The 26,924-nt window shown below is 39.8% G+C and overlaps 8 protein-coding genes across 9 annotated transcripts; 3 read left to right on the top strand and 5 right to left on the bottom strand.

Annotated features, from left to right (window-relative positions):
* Positions 1-329: 329 nt before the first annotated feature.
* On the bottom strand, positions 330-1,449 carry LOC132798848 (uncharacterized). The gene is made up of 2 exons (XM_060810838.1): positions 1,049-1,449; positions 330-982 (listed from the first exon to the last, which is right to left on the bottom strand). Exons 1-2 carry the CDS (start codon positions 1,414-1,416, stop codon positions 691-693), a joined length of 660 nt encoding a protein of 219 aa, XP_060666821.1. The 5' UTR covers positions 1,417-1,449; the 3' UTR covers positions 330-690.
* Positions 1,450-5,054: 3,605 nt separating this feature from the next.
* Positions 5,055-8,593, top strand: LOC132788089 (epidermal growth factor-like protein). The gene is made up of 4 exons (XM_060795399.1): positions 5,055-5,248; positions 5,311-5,868; positions 5,935-6,138; positions 7,476-8,593. Exons 1-4 carry the CDS (start codon positions 5,055-5,057, stop codon positions 7,738-7,740), a joined length of 1,221 nt encoding a protein of 406 aa, XP_060651382.1. The 3' UTR covers positions 7,741-8,593.
* Positions 7,696-10,204, bottom strand: LOC132788093 (epidermal growth factor-like protein). The gene is made up of 3 exons (XM_060795413.1): positions 9,753-10,204; positions 8,147-8,683; positions 7,696-8,093 (listed from the first exon to the last, which is right to left on the bottom strand). The coding sequence occupies exons 1-3, from the start codon at positions 10,109-10,111 to the stop codon at positions 7,784-7,786; spliced, it is 1,206 nt and encodes a 401-aa protein (XP_060651396.1). The 5' UTR covers positions 10,112-10,204; the 3' UTR covers positions 7,696-7,783.
* A 748-nt stretch (positions 10,205-10,952) lies between these two features.
* LOC132788103 (cell death abnormality protein 1) lies at positions 10,953-12,467 on the bottom strand. Its single transcript, XM_060795425.1, has 2 exons — positions 12,236-12,467; positions 10,953-12,169 (listed from the first exon to the last, which is right to left on the bottom strand). The coding sequence occupies exons 1-2, from the start codon at positions 12,400-12,402 to the stop codon at positions 11,962-11,964; spliced, it is 375 nt and encodes a 124-aa protein (XP_060651408.1). The 5' UTR covers positions 12,403-12,467; the 3' UTR covers positions 10,953-11,961.
* A 163-nt stretch (positions 12,468-12,630) lies between these two features.
* On the bottom strand, positions 12,631-15,015 carry LOC132788081 (tenascin). The gene is made up of 3 exons (XM_060795386.1): positions 14,611-15,015; positions 13,987-14,550; positions 12,631-13,255 (listed from the first exon to the last, which is right to left on the bottom strand). Exons 1-3 carry the CDS (start codon positions 14,892-14,894, stop codon positions 12,751-12,753), a joined length of 1,353 nt encoding a protein of 450 aa, XP_060651369.1. The 5' UTR covers positions 14,895-15,015; the 3' UTR covers positions 12,631-12,750.
* A 1,022-nt stretch (positions 15,016-16,037) lies between these two features.
* Positions 16,038-21,746, top strand: LOC132798551 (epidermal growth factor-like protein). 2 transcript variants are annotated; one of them, XM_060810450.1, is made up of 4 exons: positions 16,038-16,429; positions 16,483-17,028; positions 20,404-20,522; positions 20,578-21,746. In XM_060810450.1, exons 1-4 carry the CDS (start codon positions 16,110-16,112, stop codon positions 20,640-20,642), a joined length of 1,050 nt encoding a protein of 349 aa, XP_060666433.1. In that variant the 5' UTR covers positions 16,038-16,109; the 3' UTR covers positions 20,643-21,746. The 2 variants fall into 2 exon arrangements, with proteins under 2 accessions (XP_060666433.1, XP_060666434.1); XM_060810451.1 differs by lacking the exons at positions 20,404-20,522; positions 20,578-21,746 and adding an exon at positions 17,980-18,070 and having other exon boundaries at positions 16,040-16,429.
* A 321-nt stretch (positions 21,747-22,067) lies between these two features.
* On the top strand, positions 22,068-23,686 carry LOC132788072 (epidermal growth factor-like protein). Its single transcript, XM_060795374.1, has 3 exons — positions 22,068-22,449; positions 22,503-23,048; positions 23,534-23,686. The coding sequence occupies exons 1-3, from the start codon at positions 22,130-22,132 to the stop codon at positions 23,628-23,630; spliced, it is 963 nt and encodes a 320-aa protein (XP_060651357.1). The 5' UTR covers positions 22,068-22,129; the 3' UTR covers positions 23,631-23,686.
* On the bottom strand, positions 23,676-26,681 carry LOC132788063 (tenascin). Its single transcript, XM_060795363.1, has 2 exons — positions 26,457-26,681; positions 23,676-25,452 (listed from the first exon to the last, which is right to left on the bottom strand). Exons 1-2 carry the CDS (start codon positions 26,664-26,666, stop codon positions 23,749-23,751), a joined length of 1,914 nt encoding a protein of 637 aa, XP_060651346.1. The 5' UTR covers positions 26,667-26,681; the 3' UTR covers positions 23,676-23,748.
* Positions 26,682-26,924: the final 243 nt, after the last annotated feature.

The raw sequence follows: 26,924 nt of genomic DNA, 5'->3' as shown, positions 1-26,924 counted from the left end.
TGTTGTCATAACGCATTTAGGAGATCCAGGAATACCATAATTAGAATAGTTTTCATCACAAACACATTCACCCATTACACATATCCCACCATCTTCATCACATGAGGGATCACAAATACTTTTTACGCAATAAATTTCTTGTTCATCTTTGTGAAATCCATTTTCACAGCCACATGTGCAGTCCTCAAATAGGGTCTGATTTCCACTACATGTTTCCAAACAATCCATTTGTATTAGTTGCTGTTCTGCACTTGGAATCTCGTCTGCTCCAATAGTCAAGACAACAAATGACAACAATAAACAAGAGTATCCCGGTATGCACCACTTCATTTTAATTTTTTTTTATTCGCCGATCTTCGAAAAAGTCTTTCACAGTACTGAGATGAATAGGCAAATGGTCTCGCTATTTATATTGTTTTGCAATTGTGGTGGTATATGAATCTTAATCTTTATAAATACAATGTACACGAATTCCGTTGCATATAAATGATTAACATCGTAACAATTTATAGAAATACTGGTTATGAGAATGAATCGGTGAGTTTGATCGATAATATGTATAACTATTATATGCGAGATTTTTTTACTCTATTGTATTTCTTTTAAACCATCTAAACTAATAAATGAAGTGAAATTTATTTCATTATTTGAATTTATTGGAAGTATCTCCGAGATAAGTTAGAAGATAACTTATAATGTAGTTGATGTGGCGATTCTAAGAGATCCCCGATGTCTGTTCTTATAGCACACATATACTAAAGCTCCAACCAGACAAGCTACAAGTACGATAATTCCGGTGATGGCCCATTTACCCATTACATATTTTTGTTCGTCAGGCTTTTTCACAGGATTCGAATCCTGGGTGATGGTGGTTATGTTTAGATGTATTGTTAGAGTGCCTTGACTGGTTGGGGTAAGTGAGGTTGCCTTCGTTGCCGTTGAGTTTTGAGTTGTGGGAGTATGTGGTAATGTTACATTTGTGCTATTAGTAGTGAGGATAGGTGTTGGTATATTGTTGTTGGTGGGAAGTGCAGGTTTTGTTGCCAACCTTTGTTCGGTAAACTGTGTTGTTGTATTCAAAACGCAGTTAGGGGCTCCAGGCTTCCCATTCACATTCAAATATCCTGTTTTACAAACGCATTCATTCCGTTGACATTTCACTCCCTCCATGGAAGGGCATTCAGGTGCACAAACACTTTTTACGCAATTAAAATCTTGATCATCTTTTTCATATCCTTCTTCACAACCACATGTGCAGTTGTCAAATAGGGTCTGATTTCCACTACCACATGTTTCGTCACACTCAATTTTTGTTGGGTTCTGTTCCGCACTTGGAGTCTCGTCTGCTCCAATATTTAAGACCACAAGTGACATCAATAAACAGAAGAGTCCCGATTTGTACCATTTCTCTTTCATGTTTCGTTTTTTTTTTTAATCGCCGGTCTTTGAAAAAATCTTTCACAATACTGAGATGAATTGCCAAATGGTTTCGCTATTTATGTTGCTTTTCAATTGTGCTGGTATATGAATCTTACACCATAATAATGCTAGTCACCTATATAAGTTGAGAACTGCATAGGGGCTTAGGAACCGCAGAGCAATTCTGCATCTCCAGTAAAACGTATACTTTAAGTCATGTGCTTTTTATATTTTGAATAAATATTTTTTACGTAGTTACGAGGGTGGGCTGATAAAAAGTCGGCCTAACAAAGAAAAAAAATTTTTTAAAATTCGTAAATATTTTATTCGATTAGTGTTTTCTGATTACTATGAAAGTTTCATTCGGTTTTATCAACACTGGTAATTTTGGCGGGACTTTTAGCGCATTCACTTTTGCATTGTCGTCAACATGAATAAAATCGAATATCGTGCTGTCATAAGATTTCTGTTTTTAAAAGAGAAATCCAACGACGATATTAAAAAGGAGCTAGACAAAGTTTATAAGGATTCAGCTCCATCGTTTTTAACAATAAAATATTGGACTGCTGAATTTAAACGCGGGCGGACAAGCATTTTTGACGATTATCGCCCGGGTCGTCGCAGAGAGGTGACAACACCAGAAATTGTGGATAAAGTCCATGGAATGATAGATGATCGCCGAATCAAGCTGCGATAGATTGCAAATGCTCTAAACATTTCTCGGGAACGCGTTGGAAGCATTTTCACAAATTTTTACACATGAGTAAGATTTCGTCAAGATGTGTGCCGCGATTGCTCACAATGGAAAATAAACGCAACCGTTTGCACATTGCGAAGGAGAGTTTGGCATTGCTTAACGCAAACAAAAACGAATGTTTTCATCGTTTTGTGACTGTTGACGATACCTGGATTCATCACCATACACCAGAGAGTAAGGAACAGTCAAAGCAATGGATTTCAACTGGAGAAACGGCACCGAAAAAGGCAAAGATCGGTTTATCGGCCAACAGGGTGATGGCAACGGTTTTCTGGTATGCCCGAAGTGTAATTCATGTGGATTATCTGGAAAAAAGCAGAACAATTACGGGAGAATACTATTTCAATCTCTTGGGACGATTTGATTCGGAGCTGAAGTAAAAAAGGCCGCACATGTTTCACCAGGACAATGCTCCCACTCACAAGAGCGTTGTCGCCATGTCGAAATTATGTGAATTGCACTACGAAATTCTACCCCATCCACCCTATTCTCCAGATTTAGCACCCTGTAACTATTATTTATTTCCAAACTTAAAAAAATGGCTTGGGGGGTAAGAAATTTCAGTCAAATAAACAGGTAATCTGTGAAGCAAACGCTTATTTTGAGGACCTGGACAAATCCTATTTTATGGAAGGTATTGGGAAACTGGAGGATCGGTGGTCCAAGTGTGTACGTCGAAAAGGAGATTATGTTGAGAAATAAAAAAGCAAAATTAAAAAAAAAAACGTATTTTGTTTGTAAGGCCGACTTTTTATCAGCCTACCCTCGTATTATACACTCGAGTCAAATGAATGACCTGGTTTCGCAATTTGCTACTATATACATATATGTAGAAAATATATGAAAAATAAGAGTTTCACTAAATTAAGCTGTCATCTTGAGTTACCCATTCGATGAATGAATATGGCGCGAGGAACGAGCGGAATGGAATGCATCAGCGCTGCTTATGATTACATTAGCTTTGGTTCAGGGATAATTTAAATAGCTGAATAAAACATACTACCTATGTTTGCGGAACAATGATCATTATCGAAGCAGCCTGGGCGATGCGGGGAGCAAAATGATTCAAGGCACTGAAGTCTTGGAATGAAACTTAGACACATGATTATAGTTTTATGAACTAAGTAGTATGTTAATATGTTCTTAGTAATCAGTAATTGCTCTAAGTCATGATAACTCTTCACACAAATTTGTTCTATTGATTCCACTGAACGTTAGTTGCATTTGATATGATAGATATGTATATGAAATATGCAGAAAACATAATAAACAATATTAAAAAATTTTAATTTAGCTTTTGAATATAATGCAGCGGTCGACAATAATTAGTAAACTTACACATCATATTGACGATTTAAATGCAATGTATTTAATAACAAACAAACTGGATCGGCCGGAAGCTTGGAATTTATTAATGTTAATGTTTTCTTTTCTGCTCAGTATTAATGTTTGTTTATGTTTTTAATTTATAATAAATGTGGTAATTGTTTTTCTAATTTGGAACAATGCGCCGCTTAGATGAGGATGGTTGTAATTGGCTTTGCAGGATCATGGCACGCTGGGCGGAATCACAAATGATTGCATCGTAAGAGATACGTTCTAATGTCGAAGGTTTATTCATATTGTGCCCTTTCTATTTCTTTCATTCCTTCGCCATCTAATTAGGTACGCAAATGTACATTTGCGAGACCAAAATGGTTGTTTGAGACCCGCATTGCAATTACTCACGTTTTAAATCTAGCTCATGATTTATATTTTTGTATATTTAGATATATTTTGGTTAGATAGAACCTTGATATCGATATTGTTCACACTTAGGTGAATTTGCTGTCAGTGCTGCATCATCAATTTGATTATGTGTACTGAATTCAATTAATTGTGAAATTGTGGAAAATGTGGTACATTGTGATATTTTTAGAAATTAAAAATATTCAGCGAAAAGATCTTTATTTTATATTATGCGTAAGCGTTGAGAACATATATTGAAATCTTAAGGTTTTTGGTTAAAATCACAAAGTTTTGTAATTTGATGTTATTCATGAATGTTTTTGAACTAGCTTATAAATAATATAAATATAAAGTGTAAATTTTGTAAAATAACGCACATTTATTTAAAAAAATAATCCTAAATATTTTAAGGCTGACTTTGCTTAACATTCTTAAATGAATCTCAACTCATAGAAAAAGTTTTCATACTCTTCCATGAGCCATAATCGTAGAGCAATACAGAATACATTGGAACTGGAATGCTTCATTGCAGGTAACGTTAAGTAAAGTTCTGCGAATTTGCATTAAATTTTTTTGGCACAGCTGACTGACCATCCATACATATCTGATTGTAACCACATATGGCATCACATATATTTTTAAGGCATTCGATGACATCTTCTTCGCGGAGAATGCCTTCTTTGCGAATGCATCCTTAGTATTTTCCTGTTTTTCACCACATTTTAGTTGAATTTGCAATTGTAATTTCGATCAAGATATGAAGTGTCAACAATGACAACAATATGTCCGAAGCACTTTATTTGAAATTCCATTGTGCTTAATAAAATCTTCAGCATTACCGAGGTAATTTAGCAAATGCTTATGCAATAGGTGTATTGTTATATTATTAATATATTTTGAATAATATGTATGTGAAGCTCGATGTCACTGACAACTTTCATAGACATTTAGGGGAAAGAGGCATTTTTCTCTGAACACTTAATATATGTATATATGTATATGTATGTGCTTTGCCAATCGAGAGACTTAAGAGAAGAAGAGTCTGAGAGCAAGTGGGTGAAGCGTGATACTGATAAGGGCTCCGCTTGCAAGAGCCGCAATCTTGAGTTGCTCATTCGATGAATGAAACTGGCGGGAGAAACAACACAGAATGCGTTGTAATTGGAGTGTTTTAACAGCGCTGCTAACGTTGACGTTAGCTCTGGCAGAGGTAACGACAGCGACATCGACGTCAGCAGCCGAAGCGGAGCTCTATGGCGATATACACGTTCAGGGAGAGTTCGAATCACTCAGTCAAACACGACAGCGCCAGCAGCAGCAGCATCTGTGCCAGCGTGAGCTGCCGTAAGTAACAATGTTTTAATCTTTTTCGGAGTTTAAAAGTAAGAGTATTTCGTACGCCTTAGTGCAATCTTCTTTCAGACACTGAAGAATTCTCCTGTGCGTGGCAATGGCTCTACGATTTATTATCATCGCATTGAGGTCTGCTGTGATGGCTATCGCCCAGATCCGTATTCGGAGCATTGTGTGCCAGATTGTGGCCACAGCTCGCCAGACAACTGTCGCAATGGCTTCTGCCGTGCTCCCGGATATTGCGAGTGCTTCGCAGAGTTCGTGCGCAATGATCAGGGTGCATGCATTCACACCTGTCCCATCGCCTGTCAGCATGGACGATGCTATCTCAATGGCACCTGTGTTTGCAAGCCAGGCTATGTACTCGATGCCGAGACGCGTCTCTTCTGTCGTCCCGAGTGTCCCACCGCCTGTGGCACACATGAGGAATGTGTGGCTCCTGGTCAATGCAACTGCCTAACTGGTTATCGCCGTACTGCGCAATTGGGCTGTCAACCGATCTGTGCCCCAGACTGTGGATACGGAAAATGTGTGGCGCCCAATCAATGCGAATGCTTTCCCGGTTTTATAAAGCGACCTCAGCGCAATGTCTGCGAGGCCGAGTGTTACATGTGAGTGCAACCAGTTCGAATTTATAAAAAAAGACGAACCTCTGACCTTACTTTTAATATTAACAGTAATTGCGAGAATGGTTTCTGCGAGTCACGCTACAAGTGCCATTGCCGAGAGGGTTATCGCTATGATGTCAACACCACCAGCTGCTTGCCCGAGTGCCAGGACAACTGTGGCCAGGGCAACGGAGTTTGCATGGCTCCTGGTGTCTGTCGCTGCTTCGAGGGCTACGAGCTGCACGGCAACAGCTGTGTACCAAAGTGCGAGCGGTGAGTCTTAAAGAACTAATATATAAGCTTGATTTCAATTTAGTTGTACTAACTAGAAGTACAACAAAGTATTGACAGTTAATGCCCAAAAAGAGTTAGTTTAAAAAAGAGTGATTTCAGTATATAAGAAGCTTTGAAAAGTAACTTCATTGCAACATTTTTTTGGGAGACTCAAAAATTTCAAATATCACAAAGTATTGACAGTAAATGCCCAAAATGAGTTAGATTAAAAAGTAGTGATTTCAGTATATAATATAAGAAGCTTTTAAAAGTAGCTCAAAGTGAATTTTTTTTTGAGATCAAAATCTTGAATTTAAAGTACCACTATTAATTCGAAATAATAACTGAAAGAATACTAGCAGAGTGGTAAGTTTAGTGAAATGGTTATTGAATAAACTTAAACAAGTAAGAAAGCTACAGTCGAGTGTACTCGACTGTGAGATACCCGCTACCCATTTTGAATAAAAGAAACATATTTTGCGGTATTTTCTCAAAATATACCGAATATATTGCAAAAATACTAAAAATATACCAAATGGTATATTTGGTATATCGACATAGTACCACATTCAAAATATACCATAGACGGCACAATATACCAGATTGTCAGTCAAAGCAACTAAGACCCCTAGTAAGTAGGCGTTTTTGCCCATACAAAAGTATTTCTTTAATAACTTCGACAATTTTTATCTGATCGCAACCAAATTTTCAGGAATCATAACTACTATAGTAAATATTGTATATACCAAAACTCGCAACTCTAGCTTTAAAATTACGCTTGTTATTCGATTTTTTTGATTTTCGGGGGCGAAAGTGGGCGTGGCAAAAATTTGAAACAAACTTGATCTGCGTGCAAACATAACAAATGCTGTCGAAAAAAAAAATTATAGCTCTATCTCTTATAGTCTCTGAGATCCAGTGTTTCATACGGACAGACGGACAGACGGACAGACACACAGACGGACAGACGGACATGGCTAGATCGTCTCGGCTGTTGACGCTGATCAAGAATATATATACTTTATAGGGTCGGAGATGCCTCCTTCTACCTGTTACATACATTTCCTGCCGGCACAAAGTTATAATACCCTTCTACCCTATGGGTAGCGGGTATAAAAATCCTTATGAATTGCTAGTATAAAAGCTAATAAATCCTCAAATTCACTCAACAGTCATATCATTGCAACTTCAAATTAATTAAGAGACTTTTAAAAGTATAGTAAGATAGACTGAATGGCAGTTAAGTTCGAAAGAACTTTCAAACAATTTCTAGAGTCTTTCTCTTAATCAGGAAGTGAACTACAAATGTTTAAAAGATTTCCCTACTTTACTTTCAGATCTTGTGGCCAGTATGGCAAATGCCTGGCACCCAATGTGTGTGGCTGTGTTCCTGATAATCAGCTCTGCCAGCTGGGCAGCTGTGATGCCAATGGCCATTGCCAGTGTCCAACTGGACAAGTCAACTTCGTTGGTCGCTGTCTGCAGCCGCAGCACATTGAACATCATCTAAGTAGCTTGGATCGGCGGAGGGAGCGAAGTGAAGAACTGAAATACGAATTTAATGCACTGATTGGACGTCTGTTTAATTTGATTTGGGAATGAGACATAGACACAGATCGACTTTAATTATAAATAAAAATGCATATTAAACGCGCTGACAGCTCTGACGTCCTTTGATGCCGCTCTTGATGAATCCCGGCTGGCAGATGCAGAAATTGGGCGCACTGCAGAAGCCATTGGGGCAGCCTTGTGGACAGTGTGGTTGGCAAATGTTGCGCTGCAGCTCGTCGAGAATGTAGCCAGGTTTGCACTCGCATTTGTTTTGGCCAATGCAGACACCATTCAAGCAAGGAATATCACAGTGGGGCACACACTGGCCACTCTTGTGATCCCATTCATTGCCTGGCTGGCACTCACAGGTGTTGGGCGCAGTGCAGCGTCCATTTTGGCAGGGTCTATTGAAGACATTCATTAGCAGCAATATAGGGTATTAAGTTGATCGACTTACTTTTCGCAAATGGGTTCGCAGCGTCCCTCAACCTTCAAGTAGCCAGTGTTACAGCTGCAGACTCCTGGAGCCGTGCACTGTCCGTTCTCGCACTGTTCACAGACGGGAGCACAGCTGCCATCGGCTGCTTGCCGATACCCAGGCAGACAGTCGCATTTATTGGGTGCCACACAATGGCCATGGGCACAGCCTGGCTTGCACTCGGGCAGACAGTACTTCTGGCTAACGGGATCTAAGGTGTAGCCCTCATGACAGCGACATTGATTCTGCTCATCGCACACGCCATTTCCACAACCCAGGGGGCAGGTGGAGATGCATTTACCCTCCACGTTCCTCACGTGTCCCGGTATGCAGACACAGGTATTAGGCGCCGTGCAGATCCCGTTGGGACAATCGTCAGCGCAGACTGGCTCACAGCGACGATAGATGTGCGGATTGCGTTCGTATCCCTCGCAGCAAACTTGAATGCGGCTCTTGTCGGGAGTTGTGCCATTGCCAACGTAGTTGTCCCGCGATCCATGCAGCAATGAGGCAGTTCTACAAAATTGAAAATAATCAGAAAACGACCAAATTTAAAAAAGAATTACAAATGATTTGCCTTAACTATGTACGTATGATTGAAAAGGTGTGGAAAACAGTTAAAGTATAAATGAAACTTTGATCTGAAGACAAACTAATAAAAATACCAGTTACAAATTCAAAATAATATAGTATATTCTCCAAGCTTCTGTTTATAGAACAAGTAAAAACAAGTGAGAAAGCTACAGTCGGGTGTACTCGACTAAACAAAAGCAATGAGGTATTATTATAAGAATATACAAAGTAATGCACCAAAAATACTCAAATATACCATATTTATAAGACCGTATTTGGTATATCGATTAAGTTATCCCTTTAAAATGCGCTTTACAGGTCAAAATATACCAGATTGTCAGCCAAAGCAGCTGATACCCTATTACAATAGGCGTTATTTACCATACAAAAGTATTTCTTAAATACCTTCTACAATTATCATCCGATCTCATGAATAAGAAATACTATATTTACTATAGTCTGTACCAATATTCGACTTAGCTCAAAAATTATTCATGCTTTTAGATTTTTGTCGATTTTCGGGCGTGGCAAAAATGGGTAACGGGTATAAACACAGTCGAGTCTGCGCGGCTGTGAGTTATTCGCTACTCATTTTTAAACAAATATTTCAAGATATAAATTTAAAAACTTATATGAGTGCACTTCAATGAATATAAGTTCATTGTAGTGCATTGCAGCTTCATATCATTAACAGTTCTCTTGTTGCTCTAGGACTGAGTCTGAGTCTGATTCTAAGTCTGCGTCAAATTAATCGCACAAAATATATCACATTCAAACTGAAATGCATACACAATGTGTATTACACATACAAGAGCACATTCATACTTGTACATTAATTGTAATCGCACATTGAATTGAATTTCAAGACGCATTTCATTATCAAGCCACTGAGGATGTCGAGGTCGTTAGTTCAATGTGTCACTGGCTTATTTTCAATTGCCTCAAAAAACACTGTGATAATTACTGAAGCTTATGCAATGGGGTTTCCCCCGCCCTCCTCCCCTCGACTTACGGAACTTCCTTATAGCAGATGCCACTGGCCATGGCCGAGCGAGTTTTGTTAATGAACAGCGCCGTCTCATCCAGAATTTGTGGTGCAGGAGTTACAGGGATCACAGGCTGCACATAGTGTCCGTTGTACTGATTGAAGCTGCCGCCTTGATACGTCTCTGCAGGCACATAACCGGAACTGTAGCTGCCATAGTTTGTATATTGATGCTGCTCGGTGGCATTGCCAAAGTACTGCAGATTGGCTGACGGTGGCGGAGGTTGCCGAGTCTTGATGCCTGCCGTCTTGTACTGGGCTTGGGCGATGCTGCAAAGCGTTGATAGCACCGCTAATGCGATGAACAGCTGCCACGATGACCTCATGCCTGATGTAGCTTTTGGTGAGAGGTTATAAATAACGAATTCAAATTGATGAACTGCACACGTCTGAACTTCACAGCTGCTGCAGTTTAACTAAGCGCAAAGCAGATTCAAAACAATAATTTAAATACTCAAACCAGTCGCAAAACGGCTCCAGCCTCTAGTTTCAAGCTAGAGCTCAGAGCTCAGCTTCTAATCAGCACCTCGCAATATGTCTATCAATAAAACGAAGGTTACTCTCTCATCAGATGTTTCTTTGGAATTATTGTTTGTTGTTTTCATTACCCCAGAGGGCACAACCCACGCTCTCTGGTTTGCTCATAAGCTTTATTTTCGATGCTGACAAGCTGGTCTCAACCTGTCAAAAGTTTAATCTTTTTTGTTTATGTTTTATTCCGAGAATTCGATGAGTGAGTAAACATCGATAATTTACCATTTTATTTGAGAGAGATTGATGAAGATGTTAATTTTAATACTAAACAAACAATAAAATAATGACTTATTTCGATATGTTATGATAAATATATTACTCATTTTGTATTGATTGTATTAAGTCGTTCAATAAAATAATATTCTTCAAAAGAAATGTCGGCGAATGAAGATTATTTATCATCTCACGCATACTATTTTGACTCTATTAATTAATCGTGTGGGGGCATTTTAATAAAGTTATCAATTATTATCAATTTACTGAGCACAGATTCTACTTTACTTTATTTAAAAACTTGTAGCAATATAACCTACCAATAATATTATGTTTTATTCATTATTACAATAAAATTTAAAATTGAAAGGTATTTTCCTTAAATAAGAAAGAAAGCAAAAGTTGTTTTTCTAAAAATATACCCAATTTATATATCGAAAATTTGCTGAAGTATGCCTAAGGCTATATTTAAAAAGGTAAATTTTTAATTTAGAGTTAAAAATATACCAGATTCGCAAGCAATACAAAAAAGACAGACAGCAGCAGCCATTAATTGCAGTACATAATAGCTTCTAAGATTTGTATTTAATCGCAACAAATTTTTCGGGAATCATAAAAAATGTATATAACTTTAAAATTAGGATTCCTTTTCATTTTTATTTTCTAATTTCGTATACAGATTTATGGGGTTACACACATTTTCCATTCGGTAACTATATAAAAACTTTAGTAAATGTAGCTATTCGGCATTTTTGTTCACTTTTCAAAACATTGATGAATTGTTTAACTATGAAATTACCGTAAATAGATTAAATGATTGTGTAAAAACTTTTACACTTGATTAGCTTAACGAATTTTAACGCATTAAAGGTTTTGTCGAGTTCGGTAAGTAAAATATTTGATTTTCACAATGGATTTTACAAAAAGCAACGGTTATGTTAAAATTATCAAAACTGACCAATCACCTACATCAAAATTGTTCAGTAGTTTAAAAAGTGAATTACTACATAATGTGAATTTATCTAAGTTTAATTTTCATTTGCAGTTACTACGCATAACGTTTCAATTCTATAGATCTGCTGTGTCCAATATCTAATCGTGATCGCATTAGTCAAATATATTTGAAAAATTTATTATGAATTAAAATTTGAAATTTTTTTTATGCCCATTATTTTTTATATTCTAAATCAAAATTTTTAAATTCCAATGTTGGAGACTGTTCGTGAAAACATTATTTAATAAAAATCAAAAGCAATGAACAATGCCGGCTCTCGAGGTATTACGAAAGTCAAGAATACACACACATATGCATAAGACACTTGCTAAATATAGTTCTGAGTTTGTATTCTAACAACACAAAAATAAATGTTCAATAGCAGGCTTTAATTTTATTATGTATATTTAAATAGTTAACAATTCGCAGTCAATGTTAGTCGCCATATATGCGGCAACGAGCCAGCTCTCTATAAAATCCTGGAGCACACTCACAGTTGCCAGGTGCAATACAGACACCATTGGAGCAATCCTCCTCACAGATGGGCTCGCATTTGAGTATTTTCGAGGTGCCCCGATTGCGATAACCGTCACAGCAGTAGGAGATTTGTCGTTGTCTCAGCTCGGGATTCAAGGTCTCAACACTGCAAAATTATGATCTTGAGAGGAATGCTTTGATGTAGATGGATAGTTCTTTGGACGGTATCTACACTTGAGTCTTGTAGCAAATTCCCGAATCGCGTAATGCAATCATCTCTCGCTCCCAGCTCTGATGTTGATTCTGCGAGTTCTTCCAGAATTGACCATGTGTCTGCCAAGGTAATTCCAATGCTAGACAGCCGATCAGCAGTCCGATTAATGTATATGGCGCGACCATTTCTCTGTCTGTCTGTAAAACTGTCGCGTTCGCGCTTTAAACTGAACTGTTGTCGCTGTAGACGAAGCACTTATAGAGAAGAAACTGAACTGTTGTAGACTTGTGGCTAGATAATTAAGAGTATATTTTTGGGCAGTGGTGTCGCTCAAGGGGGGATTTCAGTTGACTGCGAGCAGTCGCCCTTTCAGCTACGCCAATGCCGTTGGGATGCTGATAACAAGCGCTGTATATTGTTTTAGTCTGTATTTCAATTTCAAGACAATATTTTCTTTTATGCTTGACATCGAAAACGTAAATATTAATTATGCGTATTTGGATTTACATTTATAGTATGCTTATCGCTCCACATTACACCCACCACATGGAAGAGTGATACATGTCGACACCACCCAGTGTAAAGTGCCTGCCCAGCAGAAGATCGAACTCATGCATCAGCGAGGCATTCACCCGCGGTGGATTCATGGCAGCATATGTGGTAACCGCATCCGGGGACATGCACATGTCAATGAATCGAGTCTTGCCCACCACACAGCGACAGTGTCCCTCGGCATTGCAATAGCCATTTTCGCATCTCTGGTAGCTGCTAAAGGGGCCTGGAACAACGGCACAGCCGCACACATTGGGTGCAATGCATCGGCCATAGAAGCCGCAGCCGCGATCACAGACCGCCTCGCAACGCTGTCGATTCCTCACATAGCCATTGAAGCAGCGACAATTTCCCGGGGAAATGCAAACCCCATTTTCACAGTCGTCTCCACAGTCCGGCAGGCAGCTGGTCGTGTTCTGATCGTATCGATAGCCATTTTGACACACACAGGTTGTGCGATTTGCACAGAAGCCATTCTCACATCGACTAAATGAAGAGGATGAAGTCAATTAATATCAGTAGTGTGTTGTTAATAAGGTAAATTATATATGACTTAATCAAATTTATAAATTACTAATAAGCAAATATTTTTGGTGTGCCGTAAATATTGATGTGCGTGAGTCCATTTGTCTGTTTCTCTATGGGACAGAAGTCTTTTTTACGAATTACTTTGTTTGGAACTGACGATTTTCCATTTTAACTATGCGGAAATTACTCTTAAAACAAAACAATATTTAATAAAAGGTAAGATAAAATTTAACTAGCATAAAATACAAAATAAATAGTAAATTAAATGTTCTTAAGGTCTGTAATATGGACTTTGTATTTGTCAGTCTGTCTGAGTGGCGGACGTTTTCTTTACGAATTATTATTTTAATACTGATGATTTTGTCCTCTTTGAAACATTTAAATTGATCTATTTCATATAATGCCACAAAACAAATAAGTTGCTGTTCTCAATCAACAAAACTAATTTTCTAATTTGAAACATTTGACTTTGAAAAATATTTTGTATGTAAATCTTTGTTTTTTTTATATTTTTTTTAAAACAGTTGGTTACTGGGGCATTTATGTTATATACACGTTGCTGCTTTTGTTTTCATTTCTAAACCTGAATGTTGCCTAGCGCTTAATATATTATATCTAAGGGCGAGCAGCTCTTCACCAAATACCTTATAATTTTCGTTCAGTATTTAAACCTCTTATTTTAAACTCACAAATAACAATCACTCTCACAGGATGAGCGATTTTCACGCTTTTTGTAGTTGGGAAAGCATTCGCATTGATTTGGTGCTACACAATGTCCATAGCCGCAATCGGGAATACACATGGGCTGGCAGCCCAGGGAATCGGATTCACGCAATCCTCTGGCATAGCCCTCGGCACAGACACACTTGCCGGGCTCCATGCAGATCTCGTTGTGGCCACAAGTGGTGTTGCACTGTGGCTGGCAGAAGCGTTTCGAGCCGTCCAGCTCGAATCCCTTGTCGCATCTGCAAGTGCCATTCAAAAAGCACTGGCCATGGGGACAGCCCAGCGGACAGGTGGGCACACAATTGTTGCGATAGTTGAGTACAAAGTCATTGAAACATTGACAGCGACCGCCTGGCAAGCAAAAACCATTCTCCTGGCAACGATCGCCGCAATCCGGAACACATCTGCTCCAATCATACTCGTAACGCCGCCAGCCCTTGCAGCAGACCTCGATGACATTGAAGTACCGATCGACGGTGCTGTTGCCAACGATTTTTACATCCTTGTCGTACTGAAAGAACACAGCACTAACCACAGACACAATATTATAGTAGTTATCGTCCGTCTTCACATACGTCTCGACTTACGGCACTTCCCGGAAACATTTCGGCGGATTTATTCCGCGTTGTGGCAGCGACAGACCTTGGGGTATCACATAGGGCTTTCGTGTCGTTGTCGTGGAGGCGTGACGTAGTAGCAGCTGCTGCTCACGCTGCTGTTGCTGCATCTGTTGCTGGTGTTGCAGGCGCAGCTGCTCGTCCAGCGTCTGTTGCTGCAACTGCTGCTCGTGAAAGTCTAAAGCTTGCATCAGGCAGATGAACATCAGCAGCAAACTGACCTGTATGGACAGCTTTTGTAGCAATTTTCCCATTTCTAATAGTACTTTTTCCTTTTTTTTTGTTTTAACTCGTACGCAACTTTGCCGCTCTGCAACGTTCAACTCACAGTTGTTTACTGTTGTTCCGGCGACAGGCAAGTTAGAGAAACGGGTCAGCGCCTAATCGTTGCTCTGGGAGGAAAACAGCGATAAGAGGACGGGCTTTTAATTAAAACATTATTAGCGAGACGCTGCGTACCACTCGAATTAAGAGTACTTCAACATGCTGCCTGTGAGGAGAGAAGAATACAAAAGAGTGTCAGAATAAGTGGTGGACAGAGAGAGAAAGAGAGAGAGAGAGAGAGAGAGAGACAGAGACAGAGAGAGAGAGAGAGAGAGAGAGAGAGAGAGAGAGAGAGACGGAAATTAAGAGAAGAACTATGTGAAGACATCAAATTTCGAAATATGTTTCTTATAACGATATATTATAGGAGATGACTTGCATCTTATAAGATGTAATGAAACAGTTTCAAGACATTTCAAGACAATAAATAAAGAAATCGATTTGTATAATAATAATTTTATATAATATAATGTATAATACAATTTCATTTCAATTAAAAATAGCTAGAGTACTGCTTTGTCTCAATACAGAAATATTAAATAACGGCATACCTTACCACCTCTAAGTTGTATTTGCAGAATGGTAACAAATAAATAAAAATATTTTATGTTTCCATAGTTTTGGGGTAATAATCTTTGAATTTCATATCAAAATCATTGCATTGAAGATTGAATATAAATTAGGCAATTTAGTGTGAACTTCGAATTAATTTTAGTTTTATTTTCTGCGTAGTAATAAATAGTCATTGCAATGCGTTGTAGTTACTGCTTATTAATAATTTTGATAAATTATTAACAATTGATAAACAAATATATTTTTCAAAACAAATCGTAAATTCTATATATATCGCTATCAAAAATAAAAAATAAATACTTTGATTATTAAATACATAAGTAAATTGCGCTCTCTGTACTCAAAAAACTACTGCTCGGCTTTCGCAAGGTTGTTTACTGAGAGGATCGAGGCATATGTAAAATATGTATATAGTAAGTATTTCCGAAATGCTTCGACTGTGGAACAGAAAACAACTGATAAGCGGCTTTCGGAATTATTAGGGCAGTGGAACAGCAGCGGAACATGAGAATTTAGTTTGAATTTAGCGAGTGATTCGCGAGCAACAACTGTGTTCAGATTGGTATGTGGAAATGTGCTCACTGAATTTGCATTGTCAGTGGCTAATGATAATGCTGTGCCTGGCCAGCATTGCTCTGAATGTGACCAGCTACTCGGAGTACGAGCAGCGTTATGACAATCGGCGAGGAGCGGGACAAGAATCTCGATACTATTCAGGTGGCAGCAACGGCAATAGGCAGCAGCTGTCTGCACAGATGCCTTATCAGCGACCAGGCGGAAACTACAACCAAGTGGACAATGACCAACAGCAGCCGCTGAGTCGTGAGTACTTGGTGCGTGCTCACGAGTCAGTCACGGATCGAGAGCATCACAGGTGCCGCATTTGGGTGCCGTAAGTACGAGTCCTACACTTTAGATGTGATATTTATGTTATACTCTGCTTAGGGTCGATATGGTGTACAAGTATCCGTTGGCAAATATCATATCATCAGATACGGCCAACAAGCTGGCCAACATTGAGGTCTGTTGCACCGGCACCATTGCCATACGGCATCTCGGCGTTACTGTTTGTCGTCCGATTTGTGGCTGCCTGAATGGTGTTTGTCGTATGCCCGGCGAGTGCGATTGCTTCGAGGGATTCGTGAAGAACGATAATGGAGACTGTGTCTTTGCCTGCCCGTTGGGCTGTCAGAATGGTCGTTGCTTCCTTGACGGAAGTTGCCAATGCGATCCGGGCTATACGTTGGACGAAACGCGTCGCTTCTGTCGTCCCATCTGCAGCAGCGGCTGCAGCAACAACGGACGCCACAATTGCACCGAGCCGGAGACCTGCAGCTGTGCCAAGGGCTATCAGCTGACCGACAACAATGGCTGCCAGCCCGTCTGTGATCCCGACTGTGGCATTGGAGGCCTTTGCCGGGACAACAACATCTGCGACTGCGGAGCGGGCTACACGCTCAAGGATGGCGTCTGTCAGACGGATTGCTATCAGTGAGTATTCGCTAAGCACAGACAGTCATTTAAGTCATATACTAATCCGCACAAAAAGACGATACTTCCAACTACAATTAGGTGCACTACGAAGAAAACTAAATTTAATTTACCTTATTTAAACGCCTGCTATATATTAGTCCATTTCGGATTAATTAATAGATTTTTAGGAATCAGAAGATTCGTTTGTGTAAGCAGCTAAGCACTTATCAGTTTAGCAATAATATTATGCGATTTCTGTCACAATATTCTTGATCGGCAAAAACAGCAGAGACGGTATAGCCTTGTCCGTCTGTCTATTTGTGAGGGTATCCATCTGTCCGTATGAACACTTAGATCTCAGAGACTGTAGGATATGAAGCTATAATTTCTTTTCGATGACATTTGTATTTTTTGCACGCAGATGAAATTTTCTTCAAATTTTGGCAACGCCTAATTTTTCAAATCGAAATAATCGTATAATAAGAGTTTTTTTTTTCTCTGGATTTTTTGACTCCCCAAAATCAGATAAAAATTGTAGAAGTTCTTTAAAAGATACTTTTGTATTGCAAACAAGTAAGAAAACTACAGTCAGGTGTGCTCGACTGTCAGATATGCGCTAACCATTTTGAATAAAAGCAAAATATTGCAGTATTTTGCTCATAATATACCAAAATAATATATTACAAAACTACTAAACATATACAAAATGGTATATTTTACATATCCATATAGTACCACAATCCAAAAATATAAAAATACTGCAAAATATACCAGATTGTCAGCCAAAGCAACTAAGACCCCTAGTAAGTAGGTGTTTTTGCCCATACAAAAGTATTTCCTTAATATCTGCGACAATTTTTATCTGATCGCAACCAGGAATCACAATTATTATTATTATTATTGTATATATCAAACTTGATCTGCGTGCAAATATAACAAATGCTGTCGTTATATCTCTATCTCTTATAGTCTCTGAGATGGCGCTTGAAAAGCGAAGTATGCCGTCATTGCGGGCATTGCTAGCCCCGTGAACTGCCGAAACTGCGGTTTTCCCTTCGGCCACTATATGCTGTCGGAGATATGCCCAATATATGGTGCGGGCTTAGCGAGGGTGCAAACTAGGTGCTAAGATGTTTAGCTTCATCAAGGTAATTGTGGTCGAGGTCGAGCCGCTACCATTGAACTTTTAGTTCGGGTGCGAGACTCCCGCCACATTTTCGCTTTGGTGCAGGACCCGTTTGTCGACAGATTTCACTGCATTACGGGCATTCCGTCCGGGATGCGTGTGCTTTTTGATCGGTGTTCGAGCTGCCATCTTTTTGGACGACCCGGATGCCATCTGCATGCCGATTGAGTTGGTCCTAACGGACTTTGGCGTATGCGTGAGTGTCACTGGATGATTTGGCTCAATCTTTCTGAGTTGCGTATATTGCCAATACAATACGGAGTTGGAGCCGTACATTGCGTACTTAGATTACGTGCTACTACTTGCTGGTAGCAGTTCGGTTTTCTTTGGCTTGGATGCGAACGTAGTGTTCCCCATGTGCTTCAGTAAATCGCTCGAGCGTGGCAACTTAAACTACCAACGGGGTGAACTGCTGACTGAGTGAATCCAGTGCTTAATGAGGTCAGCTGTTTTGCCAACAAAACAGCGTCTATGTGGGCCACATATGGCTGTCGAGTGGACGAGTGGGACTTCAGTGACCACAACCTGATCTGTGTCGAGAGCGATGCTCCTGTTCGGTCCTGGAACTTCTTCATTGCGCGTAGGCAGTCGTTCCGCAGGACTACACGGAGATGTCCATTGACGATCAAGTGTTTGCAACGCGTTCACTGGTACACAGTGTACACTTCTATGTATTTGGACGCAGGCAGCCGAGAGCCGTTCGGAAAGTGGTCTGGTGGAATGCCGACCTTAAAAAGCGCCGTGAGGTCAGAAGGGACGGCGGGTACAGAATGGTCGTTGTCGTGACAGAGACTTGCTACTGACCTGCGGATGTCCCCACGGTTGAAAGTGCGAGCCAGTCGTAACATGCCACAATTGCTATCCCAGATGTGCATCCGCTTATACTCGATGAGTACGAAGTGAGTGCTTGTGTCGCTAGGTTACGGAGCAGACGATCGCTTGGCATGGACGGCATCACTGGAGTGATCTGCGAGGAGGTATGGCGTGCTATTCCTCAGCATCTTACAGCGTTGTATGCCCGCTGTTTAGTCGAAGGACTTTTTCCTTCTAAGTGGAAATGCCCACGCGTTGTGCTACTGCTTAAGGGGCCCGATGAGGACAGGAGCGATCCTGGCTCTTATCGTGGTATATGTCTGCTTCCAGTCTTTGGTAAGGTGCTTGAGGGTATCATGGTCAGCCGATGGCAATTTGGATTTCAACCTGGACGCTGTGTGGAGGATGCCTGGAGGCACATGAGGAGTACTGTCGACACCAGGCCGGCAGATATGTACTCTAAGTCTTCGTGGACTTCAAAGGAGCATTCGACCACGTGGAGTGGGATGCTGTGCTACGCTGACTGATCGACTCGTGCCAGGGCGGACAAAGTCCGCGGGGTTGTGGCCCTTCGAGGAGTATTGTAGTGGCTGTGATTTACATCCAAAAGATTCAGGGTGTATCTGCGGAGAGTCTCCAGGGGGCGCTGATCAACTCTTAAATTGTATCCCTGTACTCGGGCACAGTGAGATAAAGTCACTTGTGACAGGCTCTCACGTTAAACTTTGGTCTTTATGTCTCTGAGATCCAGTGTTTCATACGGACAGACGGACGTCTCGGCTGATCAAGAAAATATATATACTTTAAGGTGTCGCAGATGCCTCCTTCCACCTGTTACATACATTTCCTGCCGGCACAAAGTTGTAATACACTTCTACCCTATTAGTACTGGGTATAAAAATCCTACTTCAATCGGGGTTTAGATGCTTTGACTGACAGTCAGGTATATTTTGAACGTATATCGGTATATTATTTTGTATATTTTAGTATTTTTGGGGTATAGTTTTAGTATATTTGTGGAATACAGTTTTATTAAAAATGCGTAGCTGGTAGTGTCTCGACTTGAAAGTCGAGTACACTAGCTTTTTTACTTGTTTTCAAATGGTGTCCATTTGTTAAAAATAAAAGTATTCCCTAAAGTATATTATTTCTTGTTTATTTATTTATGCCGCAGTTTGAGTCTAACAATCTACTTTTGCCTAGGTCAAATAATCCCAAAATTCTAGAAATGCTTTCTAAAGGCTTGCCAGATATAGCTTTAGGTCTATCTATCGTTACAAATATTATTGAAAGTTAAATGATAAAGCCAATTTTCAATAGTCTAAGAGTTTTACTATCAAAAAAATTTTAGTAAGCGATTATATACAATTTATTCTATTTCATATTTCCTCCAGAAAATGCAATAATGGAATCTGCGTGAGCCGCAATCGATGCATCTGCGATCCCGGTTTTACATACCACGAGCAATCCACAATATGTGTGCCTGTTACTAGGAAATTTATTTTATCTAAACGTAGGTGGTTCTATATTCATTTCTAAACTATTACATTAACCTGAATGTTGCCTAGCGCTTAATATATCTAAAGGCAAGCAGCTCTACACTACACTGTTAAGTTATAGTATGTTATTTTAAACTCACAAATAACAATAGCTTTCACAGGATGAGCGATTTTCACGCTTTTTGTAGTTGGGAAAGCATTCGCATTCGAGCCGTCCAGCTCGAAGCCCTTGTCGCATCTACAAGTGCCATAGGGAAAGCCCAACGGACAGGTGGGCACACATTGTTGTTTCGATAGTCATTGAAGCATTGACAGCGACCGCTTGGCAAGCAAAAACCATTCTCCTGGGCACGATCGCCGCAATCCGGAACACTACTAATACTGTACGCATCTTTGCCGCTCTGCAACATTCAACTCGCAGTTGTTTACTGTTGTTCCGGCGACTGGCAAGTTAGAGAAACGGGTCAGCGCCTAATCGTTGCTCTGGGAGGAAAGCAGCGATAAGAGGACGGGCTTTTAATTAAAGCATTATTAGCGAGACGCTGCGTACCACTGGAATTAAGAGTACTTCAACATTCTGCCTGTGAGGAGAGGAGAAGAATTCGAAATAGTGACAGAATAAGAGATGGACAGAGCGAGAGAGAGAGAGAGAGAGAGAGAGAGAGAGAGAGAGAGAGAGAGAGAGAGAGAGAGAGAGAGAGAGAGAGAGAGAGACGGAAATTAAGAGAAGACTATGTGAAGAAGTTTGAAGACATCAAATTTCGAAATATGTTTCTTATTTTATTTTATGTACATTACTATATATTATAGGAGAAGACTTGCATCTTATGAGATGTAAGGAAAAAGTTTGAAACATCAATCTTGGATATATATCTGGCAATTTATAGAAAATTCTTAATTACAAAAAATCCAAATGACTTAAAAAAAAATAAATAAATAAAGAAATCGATTTGTAGAAATAATTTCATTTGAAATAAAAATAATTAAAATATAAAATATACAATTTGTCAGAATAAAGAAATATTAAATAACGGCATAGTTTTCCATCTCTAAGTTGTATTTGCAGGATGATAACAAAAAAATTAATAAATAAAATTGTTAATATGTTGCCATAGTTTTGTAGTAATATTCCTCAAATTTCATATAAAAATCATTGCATTGAAGATTGAATAGAAATTAGGCAATTTAGTGTGCACTTCGAATTAATTTTAGTTTTATTTTCTGCGTAGTAATAAATAATCATTGTAATGCGTTGTACTAATTGTACTAATAATTAACAATTGAGAAACAAATATATTTTTCAAAACAAATCGTAAATATATCGCTATCAAAAATAAAAAATAAATACTATGACTATTAAATAAGTAAATTGCGGTCTCTGTACTTACTCAAAAAAACTACTTCTCGGCTTTCGCAAGGTTGTTTACTGAGAGGATCGAGGCATATGTAAAATATGTATATAGTAAGTATTTCCGAAATGCTTCGACTGTGGAACAGAAAACAACTGATAAGCGGCTTTCGGAATTATTAGGGCAGTGGAACAGCAGCGGAACATGAGAATTTAGTTTGAATTTAGCGAGTGATTCGCGAGCAACAACTGTGTTCAGATTGGTATGTGGAAATGTGCTCACTGAATTTGCATTGTCAGTGGCTAATGATAATGCTGTGCCTGGCCAGCATTGCTCTGAATGTGACCAGCTACTCGGAGTACGAGCAGCGTTATGACAATCGGCGAGGAGCGGGACAAGAATCTCGATACTATTCAGGTGGCAGCAACGGCAATAGGCAGCAGCTGCCCCTACAGACGCCTTATCAGCGACCAGGCGGAAACTACAACCAAGTGGACAATGACCAACAGCAGCCGCTGAGTCGTGAGTACTTGGTGCGTGCTCACGAGTCAGTCACGGATCGTGAGCATCACAGGTGCCGCATTTGGGTGCCGTAAGTACGAGTCCTACACTTTAGATGTGATATTTATGTTATACTCTGCTTAGGGTCGATATGGTGTCAAAGTATCCGTTGGCAAATATCATATCATCAGATATGGCCAACAAGCTGGCCAACATTGAGGTCTGTTGCACCGGCACCATTGCCATACGGCATCTCGGCGTTACTGTTTGTCGTCCGATTTGTGGCTGCCTGAACGGTGTTTGTCGTATGCCCGGCGAGTGCGATTGCTTCGAGGGATTCGTGAAGAACGATAATGGAGACTGTGTCTTTGCCTGCCCGTTGGGCTGTCAGAATGGTCGTTGTTTCCTTGACGGCAGTTGCCAATGCGATCCGGGCTATACGTTGGACGAAACGCGTCGCTTCTGTCGTCCCATCTGCAGCAGCGGCTGCAGCAACAACGGACGCCACAATTGCACCGAGCCGGAGACCTGCAGCTGTGCCAAGGGCTATCAGCTGACCGACAATAATGGCTGCCAGCCCGTCTGTGATCCCGACTGTGGCATTGGAGGCCTTTGCCGGGACAACAACATCTGCGACTGCGGAGCGGGCTACACGCTCAAGGATGGCGTCTGCCAGACCGATTGCTATCAGTGAGTATTCGCTAAGCACAGACAATCATTTAAGTCATATACTAATCGGACAACACAGTATATTGACAAGAATTACAACTGCAATAGGAAGAAAACTAATTTCCATTTTGCTAATTTAAATGTCTGGCATACATTTTCACATTTCGGGCTAGTAAATACAATTTTAAGAATGAGAACTTAAAAAATATTCCCTAATGTATATAATTTGTTAATTATCTAGCTTTCGAAGTCTGAGTCTACCAATCTAGTTTTGCTTAAGTCATCTAATCCCAAAATTCTATAATTGCTTGCTAAAGGTTTGTTACATATTGCTTTATTCTATCACAGCTGTTACAAATAATATTGAAAGTTAAATGGAAAAGCATATGCTCAGTAGTCTAAGAGTTTTACTAACGATGACGTTCTAAATTTATTTAATTATCATCAAAATTAATTTATTAGACTATTATATACATATAATTAATTATATTTTATATATCCTCCAGGAAATGCAATAATGGAATCTGCGTGAGCCGGAATCGATGCATCTGCGATCCCGGCTTCACATACCACGAGCACTCGACGATATGTGTGCCTGTTTAAGGAGACTAAAACAATTACAGGATAACGTATGATTTATTAGTGTTAAACTTGCAGTAAATAAAACAGTTATAAAATACATGTTATTTTTATGTATAATAATATTTAATTAAGCAATTGCTTACTGCACATTCTCAAATCTGCCATTGATGCCAGAGTAAAGTGCAGGTTGTTGGCTCTCATGCCTAAGATAGAGATAGGCGACAGTCGAGATCATTGCCAAGAGGACGGTTATGGCAACACACCAAACTAGGATTGTCTGCCAGTTGATAGCGCTTTGGTCGGACGTCGAAGCGTTTAAGGCAGCTTCCTTCGAGGACAAATCATCTTTTGGACTAATCTCTGAACAGAAAAACGTTCGCAGTTCACTGGAGCCATCGACGTCACAGTGTAGCTGTCCTGTTGACTTATTGCAGCGACACTTGGAGGGATGCAAGCATGCCTTCTCAAAGTCATCCATGCACTTGCTGAAGCACTTGCCCGAGGTGTTAACACCGTTCTCAGTTGATTGTTCAGTCCAACATTTGCAGCTGCTCGAACAATATTCGGATAGATCTTCGGTAGTATCAGAGGGAGGCGTATCGCTGATTGTGGTGGAGATGGAAGTGGTAGAAGTAGTGGTAGTCGTGACTCGTTGACATCCCTGCGAGCTGCTCTCGTAGCCAGCAAAGCACACACAAGTGTCGGGTGCAGTGCAGACACCGTTTTCACAACCCCCGCTGCAGTGAGGTCGGCAAATGGAGGAGTTACCCTCGACAGTTGGACCAGTGTATCCCGGCAAGCAGCCGCACACATCGGGCGACACACATGTGCCATTCACACACTCCAATTGGCAGCTCGGCTTGCAGACGTGCCCAGGTGCAGACATGTCCATTTCGTAGTGCACATCACAGATGCAGATCTGGGGTGCTAAACAGGCGGCATTTTGGCAACTTGGCTCACAGATCGGCTCACAAATATGCTGAGAGTTCGCAGCGAACCGATAGCCAGCTTCACACTCACAGGTGTCGGGACCAGTGCAGATTCCGTGTTGGCAGGCAGGGCTGCATTGGGGCTCGCAGCTGTTTTGGGGGCCCATTAGGTAGCCAGAGTTGCAGGCACACTTTTCAGGTGCAATGCATCGACCATTTGGACAGCCTTGCATACACTTTGGTACACACTCTTGCGCTGATTCCGCACTGATCTCATAGCCATCGTAGCATTCACATTGGTTGGGCGACACACACCTAGCAAAGGCGGCGCATCCCTTGGGACAGCTTGGGACACAGACATCTGGTTCCCTCTGCTGATAGCCCTCGACACATTCACAGAATTCCGGTGCCTTACAAATGCTGTGCTCCTGGCAGCTCAAACTGCAGATTGGCTGGCATTTGCCATCCGTCATATGCCAACCCTCATCACATTCACATTTACCAGGCGCAGTGCAACTGCTGTGTGGCGCACATTCCTCAGCACAGATTGGACGACAATCGGTTGAGTTGTATCCGTTCACAACTGCCTTGTAGCCCACTTCACACTCGCAGTTGTTGGGCGAGGAGCAGAAGCTATGAGCTCCACATCGCGGGTTGCATTCGGGTACACAATCGACATCGTCGTCATAGATCTTGTGGTAACCTGTGTTGCATTCACACTTATTGGGCGAGTAGCAGTGCATGTTCGTCCCGCAATTATCGCAATCGATCAACGTGCAGTCATCTCCAGAATAGCCATCATAGCATACACATTTGGCATATGAGCTTGAGCAATAACTATGCTCGGGACACGTTTTTTCAATGTATTCAAATTCTTCACAGCAATAATAAGTGTTTTGAAATTTATATTTGAGCTGCAAGAAAAAATGTGCGAATGAATACATATATCGGATATAAACAGACGCAATTGCGCATTACTCATATTCAGTTCCGGAAGTTACAACTTACTCACTCTGTTTACGTCTTGACTACGGCTTGACTACGAGACGATTTGACACAGAGTAGTGTCCAATGCTTTTATAATCTTTTAATTTCTAATAATTCACAGTTTATTACGTTATTCTACAAATATTCCTTCTTGTGCTTATCTTATTCAGGGTATATTAAGAACTTCACTTTTTATGTTTCTAATTCTTAGTTTCTGAAATCTTACACAGTCAGACAGACATCGGACATGGCTAAGTTAGATAGACTATTGATATTTATCAGGAATACAGTTGCCGTTTTCAATTCATTAGCTTTTGTTTAAATTTTTGACTATTGTTATACCCGCTACCCATACGGTAGAAGGATATTATTACTTTGTGCCTCCAGGAAATGTATGTAATAAACAGAAGGAGAGAATATAAGAAATAGCGATATAACTTTCTTGAAATTTTTTAGAGTCCAGATATATTGTGCAATAATAACTGTAGACTTTATGATACCTGAAATTTTTCAATCATATAAAAATTGTATAAGTTATTAAAAAAATACTTTTGTATCGGGAAAAACACCTACGTACATGGTTACTAGGGGTCTTAATTGCTTTGGCTGACAGTCTGATATATTTGCCCTCTTGTTATATTTTGAATGTAGTTCTATATAAATATATCAAGTATATTGAAATATTTTTAGTGTTTTTGCAGAATATTTATTAGGTATATATTTAAATTAATACCGCACTACTTTGGGTCTAAGTTGCTTTGGCTGACAGTCTGGCACTCTATGACACATTATGCAGTCCATTAATTCGGTATATTTTAAAATTAATACCGCACTTTTTTGATTTGATTTAACATGGATAGCGGCTATCTCACAGTCATACACACTCAACTGTAGCTTTCTTATATGTTTCAGATTCGGTTTGTAAATTTACCTTTGGAACCCACTGAAATTGCATTCTGGTTTTAACAACATAACGTCCATACCAATTTTTTTCTTTGTATGGCACGGATACATATGCAAGCTCTTCATCCATATATGTTACTTGGTCTCGTCTAAGGCAAACATGTCCATATGCATTAATTATTGCAAAATAATTGCAAAAAATAAGAAAGCTAATACAAAAAATTATATTTTTTTTCATTTCACTAGATTTCAACAGCTCTATAGCGCGTTTTAAACTAAACTAAAGAATAAAGTCTTGTTTGCGAGTCTTGTTTCTGTAAGTAGACATCCGCTCAGCTCTCTCGTTTCGAGAGTTTAGCTAAAAACGACTTGATAAGACTTCATTCTGTAGAGGAATGCCGGAGCGACTTTTTGATGCGTAAAATATTAAAAATAATATAATATTATTTTATTCCGAATAAATGCCATATAAAAAACAAATCCTATAATTTGAAGA

The sequence above is a fragment of the Drosophila nasuta genome, chromosome 2L (assembly GCF_023558535.2).
Source record: "Drosophila nasuta strain 15112-1781.00 chromosome 2L, ASM2355853v1, whole genome shotgun sequence".
NCBI lineage: Eukaryota > Metazoa > Arthropoda > Insecta > Diptera > Drosophilidae > Drosophila > Drosophila nasuta.
The sequence above is the reverse complement of the archived record's forward strand: the minus strand, read 5'-3'. Positions and strand labels throughout refer to the sequence as shown.